This window comes from Ostrea edulis, chromosome 7 (assembly GCF_947568905.1).
Source record: "Ostrea edulis chromosome 7, xbOstEdul1.1, whole genome shotgun sequence".
NCBI classification, from domain to species: Eukaryota; Metazoa; Mollusca; class Bivalvia; order Ostreida; family Ostreidae; genus Ostrea; species Ostrea edulis.
Genome location: NC_079170.1, coordinates 87,684,090 through 87,705,876, shown reverse-complemented (window position 1 = coordinate 87,705,876; position 21,787 = coordinate 87,684,090). Strand labels below are relative to the sequence as shown.

Below are 21,787 nucleotides of genomic sequence, written 5' to 3'. Positions count from 1 at the left end.
AAAAATGTTGAAAACTTTTTAAACAGCTTACATGACATTGCACAATCCAGTTTAAACATATGTCAATGTAATAATGTTCCTGAAATTTGAAATCTAGCAAATCAAAATCACCAGGATGGATTATCATTAGTCTAAATACAGATTTGATATCCATCTTAGCCAACAATGTTCCTGGTTCCAACCTAGCTACTGTTTCTAAAACCTGATCTAAAGATGTATAAGCTACTGTACATTCTTGGGAATCTATGTAGTGATTGACACCATTATTTTCTGGAAAAGATAAATGTGTAATTAATCGCCACATTCCCTCGGAATTTTATTTGGGGGGGGGGGGTACAATGCCCATTGGTAATATCTTTAAATTTGATATTGGTTTATTTAAATATGGCCTTACTAACCTTCCTTTTTCCACTTAATTATCTTTTTGTTCGTTTGCTTTTTCTTTTGACTGATGTATGGTTATATGATTATCTCCCTATTCTTGGCCCTTTGTACCCTAATCTGAATCCCAATTTAAATCCTTGCAAAAGTTATAAAGCTATAGTTTTTAGGATAACTGTGTAACAATGATTCCAAATTGCTTTCTTTATAAGGGTGGTCCCAAGCTTCTATACATTAGACAGTTCCACTTTGACCTCTGAATTGAGACTCCCTACTTCCCCTTTTGTTTTTGTACTAACTCCTTGAAAATCTATAATTTCCCTGTCCACGAAAATTACTAAAACCTTCCCCTTTTTGCTAATGTTTTTTGACTGACAAATATTGCTAGGATGTTGATCCCCCACACTTGATACATACATGTAAATATACAGGGTGATCTGAAGCATGAATCTTGGTATTTGTAATTGTAATTTAAATCTGCCTCTGGTACATGTAAGTTGAAGCAGACGAGCAGACAGAGTTTTAGCAGCAGGTAAAACAAACATCAACCATTATTCTGAATCAACCTCACCATATGGTTTTGTAGGGTTCTTTTTAATCTTAATTGTTGGTCATACTCTTTAAATCCAAGATTTCCTGACCTAGATGCTGCTAACCTAACATCATTCATGTATTTCAAAATTGCTGAAGTTTTTGCCGGATGTGCTTCTAAATAAATACTGCAAAAATTATAAATGCATCCGTCCATTGTTCAAAGTTGTTGATTTGTTAAATAATTTTTCTCCGATGTTTGTAATTCCCCATTCACCATTACAATTGTTTACTTTTGTGGCCCATTAGCAGTTTTGCCAATTCTACATATTTACCACTGACTATTGTGTTTTTAATTTCTTGTGCAACATTAAGTTTAATGACATTATTGCAACTGTTGATCATATTTGGTTTATCTATGCCCTGTGTACCTCGAATAGATTTCCTGGAATTATCCATGTAGAATCCCGATGGTTCAGCCCTGGGTGATGCATTTAATTCACCCTCAAATCCATTATTTGTTGATGTTTCCATTGTCGTCAGTTCTTGAACTTCAACTGGTCCTTCCATGTTTTTATTTTTTCGTCCATTTCTCATAACGTCAGCTCCCTTCCTCTTTTTCGCCCTTGTTGATCTTTATTTTGGCATGTTTTTTCTACAATTTAACTTACTTTCCGTGGCTTCTGAATCTTTAAAAAAGATTAAAATTTTGTCTTGACCTTTCTCTAACATTTCTTCTGAAATTGCCTCGTCATAAAAGGAAATGTTATTGCATTTGTTAACTTATTTCTGGTAGGATTCTGGAATGGTGTTTCCGACAAAAATCTTCAAAAATAAAATGTATTTAAGTCTGGCTAAAATAAATGGATTTATAGTTAAGTCTATAAATCTTATTAAAGACGTTTGTTGACAACAATTAGTCACAATTAAATCAAGCAATAAGAGATATATATCAATTTTAGCGTTAAGATGGATGGATATCCTCGAATTTTAGAAAAAAAACTGCCTCCGTGAAACAAAACAGATTTAGCATTAATATATTCTTCAAGTTTTCCACTAAAACAACTGCCACTTTGACATTTTGTTCCACGGGGGCATATTTTGAAAAATTCAAAAAATCGAAACGAAATGTATGGTCTACTGCGTGGTTCAGTGGGTGAGGTCGTCGAATCTAATATGTAAATGTGTTCTTTTTCAAAACGACCGGGTTCGAATCCCCCACGAACACATAGTTCATATTACGTTTTCCATCTAGGTTTTTTTGTTAATTGAAACATACTTCTAGTTTTTATAAATGTTTCAGTTCAAATCTATGTTTATTACAATGTGCCGAGTTTGAAATAAGCTTCCAATCTGAACACTGTTTAGTTTGTGAATGGAATTCGCTGTAAACACGCCGAATACAGCATGCAGTACCTTTCTGAGTGAAAGGTGTTGACAAAGGCATACTATGTATTTCAAGAAAACCCTTTGTGAACTTCGGGAAGCTCTGTGATTTTTTAAAGGCCAAAAAAGTAAACAACCGTTTAACAGTTTGAGTGGATAAGATGTTATGTATTCCGGTAGCATATTGCTATGGTAAATTAATGTTTTCATGTGCATGTACAAGTATACATAATTCTGTTGAACTTTATCAATGCGTATTAACTTCCCATATTTTGTTTGTGGTCAGAGTCATGTGCAGTTACTAACTGTTGTCTGTAGAAAATAATACATAGAGTATAAGAGCTTTTAGATTGTAGTCGTATAGAATATTAAATATTTGATACACTCTAATATGTAACAGTACACATTGTTTCTGATAATCAGAAGAAGGAAAAAAATCTAATGTTCACAATTTCAAAACTTATGTCTATACTCCATGTATAATGTATTGACACATAAAATGTATTAGGCTTGCCTTTAGTAGTAGGGAATCCTACAGATATTTAAATGGCAAGTACGCAATAAGAGTATAAATAAGGATGAAGGTCAGTTCTAGGTCACGAATGCTGGCACCGAGCTCCGATTAGGGAAAATTTCCGCTTCGGTGCAACACCATCTTTGTTATAACGAATTTAATCCGTTATAACGAATTTAAAAATTTGAAATAACGAATTAAAATCGAAATCTGGAATTCTTTATTTCAAATTAGAAATATATTTTTGATAGGTCCTAAATGGGCTTCCTTACTATAAGACATTCATGTATGAATTATTCAATATTCTTTACTTTTGATGATACTTTAAAAAACTGTAAATTCTCTGAATAAATTCAATTAAATATTGTAGAAATACCAATGTGGATACACCTTATACATGTTATGCATGGGAATTTACTTTATTTCTTATTTTTTCTTCAGATTGATTTCGTTTTCGTTTTGCACGTTCGACTTACAAAATAAATGTGTTGATTAAAACATATATAATGCAACATTTCTGATATTGTTTTTTTGTTTCTCCTCTTCTGTAGTAATATTACTATACTTATACAGTACCGGCAACGTTATTCTTGACATTCCTATCGTGTTCTATCGAGCGTGTATCCTATCGTATCGTGCGTATATCCTATCGTATCGTGCGTGTATCCTATCGTATCGTGCGTGTATCCTATCGTATCGAACGTGTATCCTATCGTATCGTGCATGTATCCTATCGTATCGTGCGTGTATCCTATCGTATCGTGCGTGTATCCTATCATATCGTGTTTTGCGTTTATCAGGTTTTCCGTTTTCTATCGCGTTTTGCGTGTATCAGGTTTTCCGTTTATCGTGAAAATCGTTCATCGTGTAGCTTCGGAAACTATCGGGATTGTATATCAAATCTAATGAAAAGGTACGATACTTTTCGAAAGCTTTATTCGTTTTGTTAAAGAAGCTATCTTTAGGAATCGAGAAAAGACAGTACATGTACATTTGAAGGAGAACATAAAGCTGTCGATTTTAAGGCAGAAGAAGAGCTATTTGTCTGTCCAGAGAGGGTGAAAATTTATCACCATTTCATTCTAAGTAACATGAAAAGTAGGCAGTGGTTTGCCGAGCAAACCGGGGACAGTAAATCTGAAAGCTCTTTCATGTACAGTTCATAAACATTTGCTTGTATAGGAACAATTATTTGTAATTAACACTACCAGAGAAATAGGAAGTTCCAATTTGAAAGGAAAAATCAGTAAATTACGTTGTTTAATAAAGGCTCGTTTTCTTCCGATTTTTTTCCACCTGTGTTCTATTTATATACCCGCCATTGAACTTGTGCGCGTCTGTGTATCACCCGTGTTTTGACTGCAAAATTCTCAGGGACACGACAAGGCTGTCATCGTTGTTTTTTCACTTGTACGTGTACACTTGTACATGTACCTATAATCGTACGGGTAGATACTTGGAAATTAATACCGGGTTTGATGAGTATTTGTATTTTTTTTTTTACATACTACACACAATTTATTTAAACCTTTCAAGATTGTGAATTTAAAAAAGCCGTGGAGGTTATTTATTTTTGTTATTAAGATATCAATTCAAATACATATGTTCCAATTACTTAGGAATCTCAATCATCACTCATCGTGTAGAAATATCTAACGTATGAAGATTTGGTGGAATGCAGTGGATCTTTTTTAAAACGGTCATGATGAAAATAATTGTAATTGTTGAATGACCGGTGAACTTAGAGCTTGATGCAAAATAACCCCCTCCTCGCTACACAAACATTTTCCCTGGTTTATTTCACATTCAAGATAATAGACATTAGAATTAGAGAGTTACTGAAGCATGGTATCACTACATTATATTACATTTAATTAATTCATTGTATAATTTATATCTTAAACATTAGGTGACAATTATAATTTTAGAATCATTGGCTGGGGAAATTCAAATAGATATCAAATAATGAAATAAATGCCGTATACAGTTTAGTTTTCTGATTTTAGCTGTGATGGCGTAACAGATTGAAATAAACCTATGTTTTAAAGTACGACCGTGTATTAAAGAAATTATACGTTTTAGGTGTATAATGAATATTGAAATCCTTCAGTATTATTACCAACATAATGTAATTATGCTATCGGTATCAAAATTTCGTCCTGTCTAAATTGATTCTAAATTTACAACATTTCTATCAGGTTTTCCGTTTATCGTGAAGATCGTTTATCGTGTTTTGCGTTTATCAGGTCTATCGTGAAGATCGTTTATCAGGGTTTGCGTTTATCAGGTTTATCGTGTATCCTATCGTAACGTGCGTGTATCCTATTGTAACAGCCAAGCGATTGATTTTATAGTAACTGCCACCAGTTGTCTTCCTTGACAACAATCCAATATTTTGAAAATTGACTCTGATATAAAGTTTACTAATTTATTGAGTTATGTATAAGTTAGGTGAAGTTTGTTATACAACAATGTAATACTACAGAAATATTTCTGGGACTTCATGCACAGAATATAAAAGAACAATTGTAACAATATCAATTACAATAAGTTATAGCGACTGAACCTGGTGCCAATTGTATGAATTAATACTAAGTTATAGTCTGACCCAACCAATGAAAGGTGAAGATAACAAATCCATATATTAAATTATCATTGGTATAAAATAATAACCGGTTCCCCTCTTTAGATTGATTAGTTGAATTGTTACTTCTATGAATAATATTCTGAATCTTACACTTATTATTAAATTGTGACTTTACACCAGTAATTCTGAACACAGGTAACTGGGAATGATTCTTAACCTAAGTAATTACCTAATCTAATCCTAATTAATTAATCAATCTCCAGATCAGCCTTATCAGGCAACACTGGGAACGTCCTATTCGTAAAGTAAAATTAGCTATCTCCCAGAATCTTGTCGGATTCTAACTTATATACACTTTTTGAAGTCCGGAGCAACAGACGGGACAACCCCACCAGGGACGGGGCAACGCATGTACAGACGGGTCAACCCTAACTTTCCCCGGACAATTCCAATCCCCATCAAACCAACCCCGGCTAAGTATTCTACGGGACTATATCGTTTATCTATAACTAAAATAACTTAAAATCAAGTCTATAAATCCAATTATAATAAAGATCAAACACTTGCATTATAAGCACTCTTCGTAGTAAAACAGCCGTCTGCAACCTAAACAACTTTGACCCGAAGATCGGGGTCAAATAAAAATAGACGCGGCCCTAACTCTGACTTTTATCAACAAATATGGCACCTTACACGAACAACGTGCTTGTTTATCACATTAAAAAAATCGCTATATACACAAATATATATGGATGAACACCATGCTACTGAAGTAATCAGCGTAAGTAGGCAATAGTCATATTAATAACTTGTGGTTTTACATACAAACCTTTGATTAAAACTATAAATAACACCGGTAACATCGAGTGTATAAAATAACACATGGCACATATGCACATGTATGTAAACATACTCAGTCAACGACTGGAAATAACGAGAAAAGATCGTAAGCTATAAATACATATAATCAAGCTTGCAATATTAACAAAAGAATCCCATTTTCCTACACTATCCTATCGTAGGTGTATCGTGTTCTATCGTTTATCATGTCAAGAATAACGTTGCGGGTACTGTATACCGACCTGGGCAGCTTAGATATTAGATGGTTTGTAGGAGTTATGTTATTGATCACTGATAGTTATCTTCACCTTTGATATCCAAATTTGTAATGCAGTGGTCCCGGGTTCGATCCCCCATTGTTCCAGATATTTTTCTCCCTTCTTTTCTAAAATAACTTTGCAATGACCTTATATATACAACCTTCTGTAACACATAACGTTTACTTACAACAATTAGAAACTATCAAAATATTGAGTATGCTATCTCTAAAACAGATGTGGTAATACCCCAATATTTGTTTGTAGAAACGAGATAGTATGCAAGTGAATTGCACATTACATATTTGTCATGAAAATTATATATCATTGAGAAACGTTACATATGTCCTCAAATGAGAAAACACTATAAAACATTTTTCACTATTTTGAATATAGTAATTTAACAATGTGTTGTCTAACTGAGGTCATATAATTACTTTAGAGTTTAGATAAAACTGACCCTAGATAATAATATGTATATTTAAGTAAGTAAGTTATTACCTACCATAAGAAAGGGTTTGAATGAGATTTCATTCAAACATATGATTTAAGGAATACATATTCCAGCTAAGTGTAATTCTGGTAGATGCATATGATATGGGGAGAACAAGTCATACATATTAAATGGGATATAAAATTTTCATATACTTGAATGTATTTTGGTGTGTATCTTATAATAGATACTATTTATTAATTTTGTAGGAAGTATCATATTGTCATTTTGGTGGGAACCAAGTCAACAGCATCAGTGTATGTTCGATCCGTATGTTGCTTCAAAGGACACTAAAGGGTGTGGTTCATTTTCCCGGAAGTGTTTTTTTTTTCAGGACAGCAGATAACATTATAGTTTACTTGTCTCTATGCCATTGAGAAGACGATTCGCTATGATGACTATATATGAGGAAAATTAGAAAATGAGAAAGATTGTGTGTTTGTCTTTTGAGGAGGTTTTGTCTAATTTGTAATATATGATTCTTAAATAGAGGTATACCATTTATAATAGGATACGATTATGAAATATCCATCAGATATTCATCATCGGATCCCACTGCTCAAAGGCCGTAAGCGCCAAACATAGGCCTAAATAGTGCAGTCCTTCACCAAAGTGGTGACATCTCTAAATGAGTGAAAAATTCTTGGACCGTTAAAAATATCCAATCAACCCACGGGTTTTCTCTCCGTAATGCAGTATAACGGAAAGAAAACCCTGGAGATCCAACGACGTCAGATGTTAAAGATATTTATTTTCCCAGCATACCAAATGACTTTAATATGACCTTCATTGGTACATTACAGATACAAGCCATACCTTCTTATGATGTTGAAATATGATTCACATAACTTTGTTTAAAACAAATATGTTAAACAAGTAACAAGGATGAACATCCATTGTTTTGAAGTCAAATGTCAAGGTTACAAGTCAAGGTCAAAATACTTTGTCAAGTCATGTATTATTCATATCTAGTGATCAGTCATTCAAAAACTTACCACGCACAAGTACTCTGAAGTTGAAATAAAAAATATGCTAGAGTTCCTCATTAACAATATCTTCGTGGTCTTTGGTGATCAGGTCTTCCAACAGTCTGTTGGAATTCCCATGGGCACGAATTGTGCTCCTTTGTTAGCTGACCTGTTTTTATATTCATATGAAGCAGAATTTATTCAAAAACTTCTACATGAGAAGAAAAAATCTCTCGCTGTGACCTTCAGTTCGACTTTTAGATATATTGATGACGTTTTGTCTATTAACAATGATAGCTTTCATTCATATGTCGATTTGATATATCCCTGTGAGCTCGAAATAAAGGACACCACAGAGTCGTCCACTTCTGCTTCATACTTAGATATTTTATTGAAAGTAGACATTAACGGCAAACTGACAACTCAACTGTATGACAAACGGGATGATTTCAGCTTCTCCATCGTCAACTTCCCACATTTATGTAGCAATATTCCATTATCACCTGCATATGGTGTTTACATATCTCAACTGATTCGATATGCAAGAGCTTGTTCTGGGTATAGTCAGTTTTTGGATCGAGGTAAACTACTGACAAACAAGTTGATGGTACAGGGATTTCAACAGTCTCGATTGAAGTCAGCATTTCGCAAATTCTATGGTCGTTATAACGATCTAGTTCGTCAATACAACCTCGCATTGGGTCAAATGCTGTCTGACGTGTTTCATACCGATTGTTAAGCCGTTCTTGGCACACTGATTTTGGCTGTGGATAACTCCGTTTACCTGATCAGGATATGGGGCTCACGGCGGGTGTGATCGGTCAACAGGGGATGCTTACTCCTCCCAGGCACCTGATCCCACCTCTGGTGTGTCCAGGGGTCCGTGTTTGCCCAACTATCTATTTTGTATTGCTTGTAGGAGTTATGAGATTGATCACTGTTCGTTATCTTCACCTTGCATTAGGAGATGTTAGTTTAATAGATTTCATACATGGTACTGGCATATTTAAGTTTGCACATACATAGTAAGCAGAGCTAATATTGAACTACAGGGGGGGGGGGGGGGTTAATGCCACATCATTCAATAATAAATTACAATCTTTATGTATCCTAATTAGTTTATTTAACTTGAAACAATTTTTAAGATCAATAATTCAATTTCAATGGCACACTTAACTCGAGTGGCAAGGTGAAAAAATGTATATGATAGTTTGAAAAAAGTTGGTAGTTATTTTGATGCATGTTGATACAACTCTTAAGATATATCTAATTTGTGATACAAGTACAATGCACATATAGAAATCATGCACATTTGAAAAAAAGGAATAAAAATAATAAAGAACAAAAGCATTGATTCAATGATCTGCTACAAAAAGTTTTTAAGATTGAAGAAAATGCATGAGGTAAAATCAAATGTGATTTACTTGAAAAGAATGTGAAAATCAAGTTTGCTGTCTTCTGATATTTTGTTACCATAGCAACCAAGTGATATGAAATATCTATCAGCATTATTTTGTTTCACTATGACATGAACTATAGTTGAATCTGTGAGTAAAAGCATTTTTTTGTCTAAAAATTTACTTAATTTTAGGTGGATTTCGAATTTGAAAAGAAATAATAATTTTCGTTTCCAATGCAACCAACATTAATTCTCATATCAAATTTGTTAGAATTTAAAGTCAAACATCTGTAAGAGTCAGTTGTCAAGATTATATAATTTGAATACAGAGAAAATTGTATTTCAAATTACATTGAAAAATGCATCTCAACTGTCATATCATCAGGAAATGCATCATTTTGTTTCCATGGAAACACAGCTAAGAATGTAGATTCTCAAACATGTGTCATTGTTACATGATAGTACTATATCTAATGTACATGTATGTTGAACAAGAATTTATGTATTTCACGCTGAAAGCAGGAATTTTTATCCATCATTCAAATTTGCCTCTAAATTAGTTTTTTTTTCAGAAAGTATCAAACAACTCTCTTTTAGACATAATAATAGAAATATTCAAACTTCTAACTAAATAATAGAAAGGCTATATATTATCATTTTAGAATTATTTTAGAAGTCAAACAAGTAAATCCATTATAGTTCAATAAAAATGTCATATTTCATGTAAAATATGACTCTTTTAAGACATGAATTACATGCACGTGTTACCATGGCAACAAAGTTGCATAGCAACGAAATAATGATAGTTTTACATTACTTATACTTATGTCAGATCAAGTTCATGTACCAAATTTGAGAAAACAAAATCAGTGTTATTTTGTCACTATGATAAACTATGAAATATACGATTTGAAATTTCGACAAGTTACGAGGTCCTCATATACAAGGGTATCAAAGTAAGGGAAAACGGGGATTTCTTGATGCATATTTATGAAGGGATAATGTTAATGGTGGATAAAAAAGCGCAAGAGAAAAAATGTGATTAAAAATAGCATGGGAGTTAAAGATTTCATTTAAAGCATATAGTCATACTTAATGGTAAATTCATTCTAAGCATGAAATTCAACTACCCCTTTATTGCTCAAAAACGTCCTCTCTTCTCCATCTTCGGTCTGACTGTCTTTTATTTGAGCTTTAATGTAATGTGAATTTTAAATAAACGATGCACTGCACACCATAACTATACCTCCTGTCCATGGAAAATAGAAAGATGGGATGCTTACTCCTCCTAGGCACCTGATCCCACCTCTGGTGTGTCCAGGGGTCCGTGTTTGCCCAACTATCTATTTTGTATTGCTTGTAGGAGTTATGCGATTGATCACTGTTCGTTATCTTCACCTTGCATGAAATACAATAGGAAAGAAATATAAGAAAAAAGGGCTGAGAAGATATAAAGCATTCAAAAACAATTTAAAAATTCTTAGCTTCAAAGCCTTCACAATGCCCTGGGCCTCCTTCTATGCCAGCCAACGCCCATTACTGGAAGTTGAACTAACACAATAAATATTAAACCAATTATATTTTTGATAGGAAATTTGGTTTTCCGAAATAATTAGAGTCAATGTCATTTCTTCCTCTTTCTGATTTTCTCGTCTACAATGTCCGGTAGATCAAACATCATCTTAATTCCATCTTCCTCACCGTTGACATTACCATTGAAAAGCCAGTCATGGTCGATTTGTGGATGGTCCTTGAGTTTTTTTTTTTATCAGTAGAACACCCAGTTTCATGACATTAGCCGATTTGAATTTTTCTTAACGGTAGCTCCTTTATGCATTACTCTGGATTTTGCTACACTGTTTTTCATCTTCACGAGAGTTGGTTTGGTTCTTCCGCTTTGCCCGTAGTTTTGTAAATAGCGATGATCTCGGCTCATCTATCTTTACCCCCTCTTTTTCAGGAACCCGTTTCACAACTTATTTTATGTTTTCACTGTGTTTCTTTTATTCCATTGAATTCGAAAGTTTTTTCTTAAATGTTGTTCGTTTTCGTTTGCTATCGAAAACCATGTCATAGCGAAATATTTTTATTCGTCAAGGTTCTCTTCTAGTTCGTTCATTCTCTGTTCGATTTTTCAACAAATTAAGGTGAAATTGTAGCGCTCGAAAAGTCTGCGTATTCTCGTCGACTGATTCTTGGATAATGTTTGTTCATCCATTAAAGAAAGTTAATCCACAATGCACTCAACATTTCCTACTTCAAATAACGGATCTGATCCATTGTATCTTAAATTTGTTCGAACTATGTAAACTCTGAGGGCTTTACTCAGTCTTTGTATTGACCCTTGTGGATATTTCTCAAATGATAGTTAATGATAGGTATGAACGCTCTATAAACAACACACGTTTTATTGTCGATATCTGTGTGTACTCACATCTACATTGATCGTTTAGTACAGGTGTCCCAAAGGTGCAAAGTTCCCATAAATAGCTGCCATCGCAATGTCACAAAATCACTGAGGTCGACGCAGAAACGAGATAGAGGAAATTTCTTTTACTGAAGTTTTGACTAAATTTTAATTGAAATGTCTAAGCCTTCCTCAATCACAACTCTCAGGATCCTGTTCCTCCAAACTATCTAATATGTTCTAAAATCCTGACTCGCATCCCCAATGATCCCACTTCTGACACAATATTGTCACAAAATGACCGAGGGCGAATCAAGAAATAAGATTGGGTAACATTCTTTTCAAATATTCAATAAGACTATTGCAATAATGGTAATAGTTTCCAGTCAGTATTAATTGTGAGAGGTTGGCCTGCCTCGTGCGTCCATATCATGCAGAGCTCCGGGTTCCTTCTCGATAACACATATACATGGGCCAGTGGTCTACTTGTCAACACAAAAGGTTTACAGTCAGTCCAAGGACCCAGCACGCAGGTACTAGCCAATGTAGGACCTATACACGAACAATGCACACTCAATACACAATGCGTATTTTGCACTGGTGACTATACACACAAATACATAACTGACATGTAGTTTCATTTTAGAAACAAACATATACATGTAACGGTACTTAAATACTCGTTATCCTCCAGAAATACTAAGTCTAGTTTACAGACGCAACAGCGTCACTTGTAGCCAAACTATTTACACCATAACTGAACATAATACTAAACTAGTATTTGAATATAGAACAATTACAGTATTCACAGAAATTTACAATTTAAAGGGAAATTTTGTAAAAGGGAGGATTTAAGACTTAACATTCATATTGCAATTTACAGTAAGAGCAATAGATAAATGCATACTTCAGAGAAGTTGAACCAATATTCTACCTCAATATTGCCTTAGTAAGTGACATTTGGGTATGAAAGAACATTCAAATATGTTAATACTCGACAGAGAAGTATATGAACGTTTTTTTTCCTGGACTGCCATGTCCAAATTTAATTGCACTGACTGGCAATTTTAGGGTCTAGTGAAGAACAATATTTAAAAGGCATTTAAATCCATATATACACGAGGTGTCACATAGAGTAAAAGAGTAAACAACGAATTGGAATGCAAGATCGAACCCTAAGCATAAAACAAACTCGTTCTGACTGATTTAATGTGACACACAACTCACGATAGGAAAAACCACTATGTCCAAAGATTTTTGGTTCTCAAAACGCTCAATACTATAGCATAAATCCATCACAGAAGCAATCATTATGATACTTTGAAATGGCAGAAGGTTGATAATTGACTTTAGGTGAGTGCTCTCGACACAGTTGACCTCCCAACACGTCTACTCTGTTTGACGCTATGTGTTTCTCTTTTGTACTATGATGTTTAATTTCATATCTTATATAAGTTTCTAACTGTAATTTTAAGATCAACTTCCTACATTTGAGAATGGACAGACAACCCGAGTAGAAGAGTTAGAGCTTGAGAGAGCTGATACGGGTAAGTCATTTCGTTAAAAGATTGTAATTATGAAATTTGATTTTTCAGTACTCCTAAATATTTGGCTACATGATGCATATCTGTAAATCATGACACTGATTGGATAACCAACAAAATCCATTTGAATTTTTCTAAACGTGTTTATTGTTTTTTATCTTCACGATCATTGGTTTCGGTTCTCCCGCTTTACCCAGAATTCTGTGAATAGCGATAATTTTGCCTTTATCTAACTTGACCTCCTCTTTCTCAGGAACCTGCTTAACAACTTAGCTTGTGTTTTCACTGAGATGTTGTTGTATTCCAATAGATTTCGAAAGTGTTTTTCTTTAGTCTTGTATTTTTGTTTTCTATCAAATAACCCGTCATAACGAATTTTTTATTCTTCACGATTGTCGTTTAGTTCATTCATGTCTTGGTTATGCGCTTTTCCATTAATACAGGCCTTTCTTACTTTGCCATACAAATGATAAGGATCCACACAGTTCAACACTAGTCTGGCCAGCTAGGTGTTGTTCTGTTCACAGAAATTAACATTACTAAAAGTCTCGATTAACACACCAGGGAATAAGCTACATGATACTGGTGATTTGGTTTATGAAGAAGAAAGTCTGATTATGCAAAACTGTGCAAGATCTGTCCATATGTTGGCTTAATACTGTTATTTTCGTCAACTTGAGAGTTTATTGAGTAGCGCTCAGGGTGAGGATATGGTATACTGGCAATACGGTGAAAAAGTCTGCCTCGGTCTTTTTTGGGTGGAACAGATGTTTAAATGTTTGCATCAAAAGATGTGTACCTGGTCTCTGACTAGACCTATGTTCTGGCACAGCAAATGTATAGCTGGACTTGACACGAACTGAGTGTAAACGTGGAACAAGCTTAGACAGACGCAAAGAAATCCCATTAGAGTCACTACAGTGAAAAGAGTCATCAAAATACTCTTTGTTGTAGTTAGATAGTTTCTCTGACTTTTTGTTGACCTCGACCTTGCCAGGGAGTTGGGGAAGGGTAGCTTCTGCACCATCTTCTGCCTGTAGTTCCTGTCCTAATTGTAAATACTCACCTAGCTTGAGGTGAAATTTAAGCATTTTTGATGTTCCCAGCATGATCCACTTGATCCAATGGAGGTTGTTCAGTCTGGTACAATGGGTTACCAATATGTGACAGCCCATTATTACATGCATTTGAATCACCATATAATCAGTGCCTGGATTTGGTTGCACTTGATTACCCGGATCTTGTTGTAATGGGTAAACATAATATAAACCAGACCATGTGGATGCATGTTAGGTTGCATACAGTATCCAATCAAATGGTGTCTATTGGTTAGCATACATAGGTGGCATATCAGAATACTGCTGTCCAACTGATTGATGTGGTATAATAAGATATAATACCACAGTTGTGTCAATCAGATTGTATTGATTTGACATAACTTCACTAAATGTTGACTGACTTTGAATGGGTTGAACTGGCATTTACATATGACCTTGCATGTTTGTATTTTAATATTGACTCTTTGTAGATTAACCTAACATATGATGACTATACACCTCCCCTTAGACAATTTTATGAGATGATGTTTTCTGATAGGTACAATACTGGCTTGCTATAAGTTGTCCAATAGTTGGCTGACTTAACACAAGCTTACATTTATGTCTCTTGATAGCACGTACTCCAGGTTGACTTTCTTAACCTCTAATTGCTCATTTGTAATCTGATCTTTTATTTTCTACCCCTACTCATCCTCTCTGATAATAATGCTACTATATATATAGTGTACCTTACTAATAAAGCAATACTAGAATATAAACATTGTACCGAAAAGAAAATAATTACAATTGACTGATTCAAACAAATTTTTTGTTTCCTGCTGATATTACTATACTTAATTCCTCCATAATTGCAGTATTTATTGTCACTCTTTGAATTGGTCAGTAATGGAATCCAATATTTTGATTACTTTGACAAGTTGGCGGAAAATTGCACGTACCGGGCGGAAGAGGTCGGAATTTATGAAATAATGCGGAAAAAATGATTGTAGTACGTGAAAGGAATTATACAATAGTCATGTAAACAATATCCATTTAATGTTTTGACATGTGAATACTGAGTAGACTATCTGCAAATCTTAAGTGCTGCGAACAGAACAATGAAAGGTGAAGATAACAAACAGTGATCAATCTCATAATTCCTAGAAGTAATACAATTTAGAGAGTTGGACAAACATGGACCCTTGGATATACCGGAGATGGGATCAGGTGCTTCGGAGGAGTAAGCATCTCCTGTCGACCGGTCACACCCGACATGAGCTTTACATCTTGATCAGGTGAACAGAGTTATCCGTAGTCAAAATGACTGTGTGACAAGAACGACCTAACAATCGGTATGAAAAACGTCAGACAGCATTTGACCGAATGATAGGTTGTATAGGCAAATTATATCGTTATAACGACCATAGAATTTGCAAAATGTTACGCTTAAACGAGACAATGCTGTAATACCAAACATGCACCAAAACAATTACAGTACTTCAAAGAAATTTTCCCGGAGCATTGTCACCAAAATGCATAGGATAATGTGACATATACATTACGTGCTGCGAACACAACAATTGTCAACTATTGACACGGGAATTTCGAATATCACACATAACAAGTCGTTATGTCAATTTACCGGCAACGCAAATATAGTAAATCGTTGCTATCCATCTAACCTCACCAATTATGTCAATATAGACAGCAAGGTGAATTCCTCGATGTGTGGACAGCAAGGAGAAAATTAGTCGATATATACCAAGGGCAACGGTGTGTACGGAACTTGGTTCTTGAAAGCAAATGTTCTCTGATAGGCGAATCACAATCAACTGGTACTAATAGTTCATACTGTACTTCCGGTACTAGATTATGTGTTCCAGAATTACTACGATATTATAACATAAAGGACATCGCAGAAGCAATCATATTGTCCCTTTGAAATGCCAGGAGGTTGAAAATGCACTTTAATAAGTTTCCTCGGCGCAATCGACCTCACTACACGTCCAATCTCTTTGACCCTAGTTTTTCTTCCTTGCTATTATGATGTTCGATTTCATATCTTATATAAGTTTCTAACTGTATATTTAAGATCAACGTCCTAGAGTTGAGATTGGACACACGACTCGAGTAGAAGAGTTAGAGTGTGAGAGAACTGATACGGGTAAGTCATTTCGTTAAAAGACTAACATGAAATTTGATTTTTTAGTAGTCCTTGATATTTAGTTACATTATGTATTATATATGTAAATTATGACACTCGTTGGATAACCAATAATGTCCAAATGAATTTTTCTTCACGACAGATCCTTTACGCATTACGCTGGATTTTGCTATATTGTTTTTCATCTTCGAGAGAATCGTTGATGGTTCTGTCGCTTTTCCCGGCCCGGTTTTCTGTGAATAGAGATAATCTCGATTTCATCTAACTTAACTCCCTCCTTTTCAGGAACCCATTTAGCAACTTATTTTAGGTTTTCACTGTGTTTTTCTTTCATTCCATTGATTTCGAAAGTGTTTTTTCTTGAATACTGTTCGCTTTTGTTTGTTATCGTATACCCCGTCATAGCGAACTGTTTTGACTCTTCAGCATTTTCTTCTAGATTGTCAACTTCCTGTTCGAATTTTCAAAAATTTGAGTTTGAGAGACTACCTTTCAATGCAGTGCTCGAAAAGCTTGCGTATTCTTGTCGACTGATTCTTGGATAATGTTTGTTCATCCATTGAAGAAAGTTAATCCACAATACCCTCTATATTTCCTATTTCAAACAACGGATCTCATCCATTGTATTTTAAATTTGTTCGAACTATGTAAACTCTGAGGGCTTTACTCAGTCTTTGTATTGACCCTTGTGGATATTTTTCAAATGATGAGTTAATGATAGAAGTACCTGGCTATAGACAGTGAAATATATTGTTAGAATGTTAGTGCTCTAGCGCTTGTAATGGTAGCTTGCACTGTATGCTTCCTAGGAGGCTGAGAATGTTCTAGATTGAAATAAGGTCTGCCGGGGTAATAATGTATATTGATTATTGTAAATGCTTTGAGCAGCATACGCTGGAAAAGGCGCTATGCAAGGTGATGATAATGAACAGTGATCAATCTCATAACTCCTACAAGCAATACAAAATAGATAGTTGGGCAAACACGGACCCCTGGACACACCAGAAATGGGATCAGGTGCCTAGGAGGAGTAAGCTATATAAAACCAATTATTATTAGCTCTTTTGAGCCGAAGGCTCAAAGAGCTAATGCTATGGCCATTTGTGCGGTGTGCGTAAACTTTTTAGAAAAAGGGCTATAACTCAAGAACCCCTTAGCCAATTTTTTTCAAATTTGTTACAGGGTATCATTGGCCCAAGGGCTTTCATACATACTAAATAGAGGGATGTGACCCTTTAACAAGGGGAGATAATCAGGAAAATACAAACAAAAGTAGTGGTTGCTAAAAAATCTTCTTCTCAAGAACCACTGGGCAGATTATCACCAAACTTACACATAAGGATGAGGATATGTTGTAGATTAAAAATTGTTCAAGGCATTACCCTGGGGCAAAGGGCGTGGTCTCAAGGTCACTTCAAAGTTGACCTAAATTTATATTTCCTTAAATCTTTGATATTTTAGTCATTATAAGGACTAGGATCATCAAATTTTGACAGTTGATGCATCTTAGGACCTTGTGTCAAGTTGTCTCAAAAGTAGGTCACGGTGACCTACTTTTTGGATTTTGCAGTTATTTATTTTAAAATTAAATTTGATGCATATCTTGGACACTTTGAAGCCTATGATCAGTAAAACTTGTCAGTTGGTGGATCATGGGACGTTGAAATGCTTCAACTGAAAAATAGGTCACCGTGACCTACTTTCTGAATTTTATGGCTTATCATTTATACATATATTTTAAGTTGTTATTTCAAATACCGAGAGGTTTAGAATCATCAAATCTTGTAAGTTGATGCATCTTGAGGCCTTGAAACATATTTATAAAAAAGTAGGTCACAGTGAACTACTTTTTGAATTTTGCAGATATGCCAATTTCACATTTTCAATTTTAGATCCATATTTTGGGCACTGTAAAACCTAGGATCATCAAACTTTGTCAGTTGTTGTGTCTTCAGTCTTCGATTTGTGTCGACCAAAAAGTAGGTCACCGTGACTTACTTTTGGTATTTGACAGCTAAATTACTATATTTCAGACACTATTTGACCTACAATCATCAAACTTTGTCAGTTGATGCATCTTGAGTCTTCGGAGTGTATCGACTAAAAAGTAAGTCACTGTGACCTACTTTTGGCATTTGACAGTTATATTTATATATTTCAGTCACTAATTGACCTACAATCATCAAACTTTGACAGTTGATGCATCTAGAGTCTACGGAGTGTGTCGACCAAAAAGTAGGTCACCTTGACCTAATTTTGGAATTGGACGGCTATATTTATATATTTCAGATACTATTTGACCTACAGTCATCAAACTTTGTCAGTTGTTGGGTCTTGCATGTTCGAAGGGTTACAACCAAAAAGTAGGTCAACTTGACCTACTTTTGGAATTGGACGGCTATATTTATATAATTCAGATACTATTTGACCTACAGTCATCAAACTTTGTCAGTTGTTGGGTCTTGCATGTTTGAAGGGTGTTGACGAAAAAGTAGGTCACCTTGACCTACTTTTGGAATTGGACGGCTATATTTATATATTTCAGATACTATTTGACCTACAGTCATCAAACTTTGTCAGTTGATGGGTCGTGCATGTTCGGAGTTCGCTGACCAAAAAGTAGGTCACCATGACCTACGATTGGAAGTTGACAACTATACTTCAATATTCAGATACTAATTGGCTTAAAATCATCAAACTTTGTCAGTTGATATTTCTTGGGTTCTCAAAATGTGTAAACCAAAAAGTAGGTCACATTGACCTACTTTCTTTGAATTCTTAGGATTTAACTAAAGATTTAGAATACTAAGAGGCTAAGAATAGAAATGGTGGGGTTGTACAATTTATCAGAAGAGCGATTCTAGGCCCTTGGGCCTCTTGTTGTTATTATTATTATTATCATTATTCTATCAATAGCACACTTTTTATTGTCGATATCTGTGTGTACTCACGTCTACACTGATCGTTTAGTACAGATGTCCCAAAGGTGCAAAGTTCCCATAAATAACTGCCATCGCAATGTCACAAAATCACTGAGGTCGACGCAGAAACGAGATAGAGGAAATTTCTTTTGCTGAAGTTTTGACTAAATTATAATTGAAATGTCTAAGCCTTCCTCAATCACAATTCTCAGGATCCTGTTCCTCCAAACTATCTAATATGTTCTAAAATCCTGACTCGCATCCCCAATGATCCCACTTCTGACACAATATTGTCACAAAATGACCGAGGGTGAATCAAGAAATAAGATTGGGTAACATTCTTTTCAAATATTCAATAAGACTATTGCAATAATGGTAATAGTTTCCAGTCAGTATTAATTGTGAGAGGTTGGCCTGCCTCGTGCGTCCATATCATGCAGAGCTCCGGGTTCCTTCTCGATAACACATATACATGGGCCAGTGGTCTACATGTCAACACAAAAGGTTTACAATCAGTCCAAGGACCCAGCACGCAGGTACTAGCCACTATAGGACCTATACACGAACAATGCACACTCAATACACAATGCGTATTTTGCACTGGTGACTATACACACAAATACATAACTGACATGTAGTTTCATTTTAGAAACAAACATATACATGTAACGGTACTTAAATACTCGTTATCCTCCAGAAATACTAAGTCTAGTTTACAGACGCAACAGCGTCACTTGTAGCCAAACTATTTACACCATAACTGAACATAATACTAAACTAGTATTTGAATATAGAACAATTACAGTATTCACAGAAATTTACAATTTAAAGGGAAATTTTGTAAAAGGAAGGATTTAAGACTTAACATTCATATTGCAATTTACAGTAAGAGCAATAGATAAATGCATACTTCAGAGAAGTTGAACCAATATTCTACCTCAATATTGCCTTAGTAAGTGACATTTGGGTATGAAGGAACATTCAAATATGTTAATACCCGACAGAGAAGTATATGAACGTCCTTTTCCCTGGACTGCCATGTCCAAACTTAATTACACTGACTGACAATTTTAGGGTCTAGTGAAGAGCGGTATTAAAATGCATTTAAATCCATATATACACAAGGTGTCACATAGAGTAAAAGAGTGATCAACGAATTGGAATGGAAGATCGAACCCAAAGCATAAAACAAACTCGTTCTGACTGATTTAATATGACACACAACTCACGATAGGAAAAATCACTGTATGTCCGAAGTTCTTTGGTTCTCAAAACGCTCAATACTATAGCATAAAATCCATCACAGGAGCAATCATTCTGATACTTTGAAATGACAGAAGGTTGATAATTGACTTTAGGTGAGTGCCCTCGACACAGTTGACCTCCCAACACGTCTACTCTGTTTGACGCTATGTGTTTCTCTTTTGTACTATGATGTTTAATTTCATATCTTATATAAGTTTCTAACTGTAATTTTAAGATCAACTTCCTACATTTGAGAATGGACAGACAACTCGAGTAGAAGGGTTAGAGCTTGAGAGAGCTGATACGGGTAAGTCATTTCGTTAAAAGATTGTAATTATGAAATTTGATTTTTCAGTACTCCTTAATATTTAGCTACATGATGCATATCGGTAAATCATGACACTCATTGGATAACCAACAATGTCCATTTGAATTTTTCTAAACGTGTTTATTGTTTTTCATCTTCACGATCATTGGTTTCGGTTCTCCCGCTTTACCCAGAATTCTGTGAATAGCGATGATTTTGGCTTTATCGAACTTGACCTCCTCTTTCTCAGGAACCCGTTTAACAACTTATTTTGTGTTTTCACTGAGATGTTATTGTATTCCAATAGATTTCGAAAGTGTTTTTCTTTAGTATTGTTTTTTTGGTTTTCTATCAAATAACCCGTCATAACGAATTTTTTTATTCTTCACGATTGTCGTCTAGTTCGTTCATGTCTTGGTTATTCGCTTTTCCATTAACACAGGCCTTTCTTATTTTCCCATACAAATGATAAGGATCCACACAGTTCAACACTAGTCTGGCCAGCTAGGTGTTGTTCTGCTGTTCACAGAAATTAACATTACTAACAGTCTCGATTAAAACACCAGGGAATAGGCTATATGATCCTAGTGATTTGGTTTATGAAGAAGATTGTCTGATTGTGTAAAACTGTGCAATATCTCTCCATATATTGGCTTAATACTGTTATTTTCGTCAACTTGAGAGTTTATTGAGTAGCGCTCAGGGTGAGGATATGGTATACTGGCAATACGGTGAGAAAGTCTGCCTCGGTCTTTTTCGGGTTGGAACAGATGTTTAAATGTTTGTGTCAAAAGATGTGTACCTGG

General features: G+C 34.9%; 1 protein-coding gene across 6 annotated transcripts in view; it reads left to right on the top strand.

Moving 5' to 3' along the window:
* LOC125656965 (uncharacterized) overlaps window positions 1–21,787 on the top strand; it is a 45,312-nt gene that overhangs the window by 10,885 nt on the left and 12,640 nt on the right. For 3 of the 6 annotated variants that reach the window (XM_056142869.1, XM_056142868.1, XM_056142866.1), the window contains 4 exons: window positions 7,199–12,296; window positions 13,239–13,310; window positions 16,437–16,508; window positions 20,910–20,981. In XM_056142869.1, coding sequence (XP_055998844.1) covers window positions 12,233–12,296; window positions 13,239–13,310; window positions 16,437–16,508; window positions 20,910–20,981 — 280 coding nt within the window. In that variant the 5' untranslated portion in view covers window positions 7,199–12,232. Of the gene's footprint in view, window positions 1–7,198; window positions 12,297–13,238; window positions 13,311–16,436; window positions 16,509–20,909; window positions 20,982–21,787 lie in introns of those variants that run through there. The other 3 variants (XM_056142867.1, XM_048887589.2, XM_056142870.1) reach the window with 1 other exon arrangement.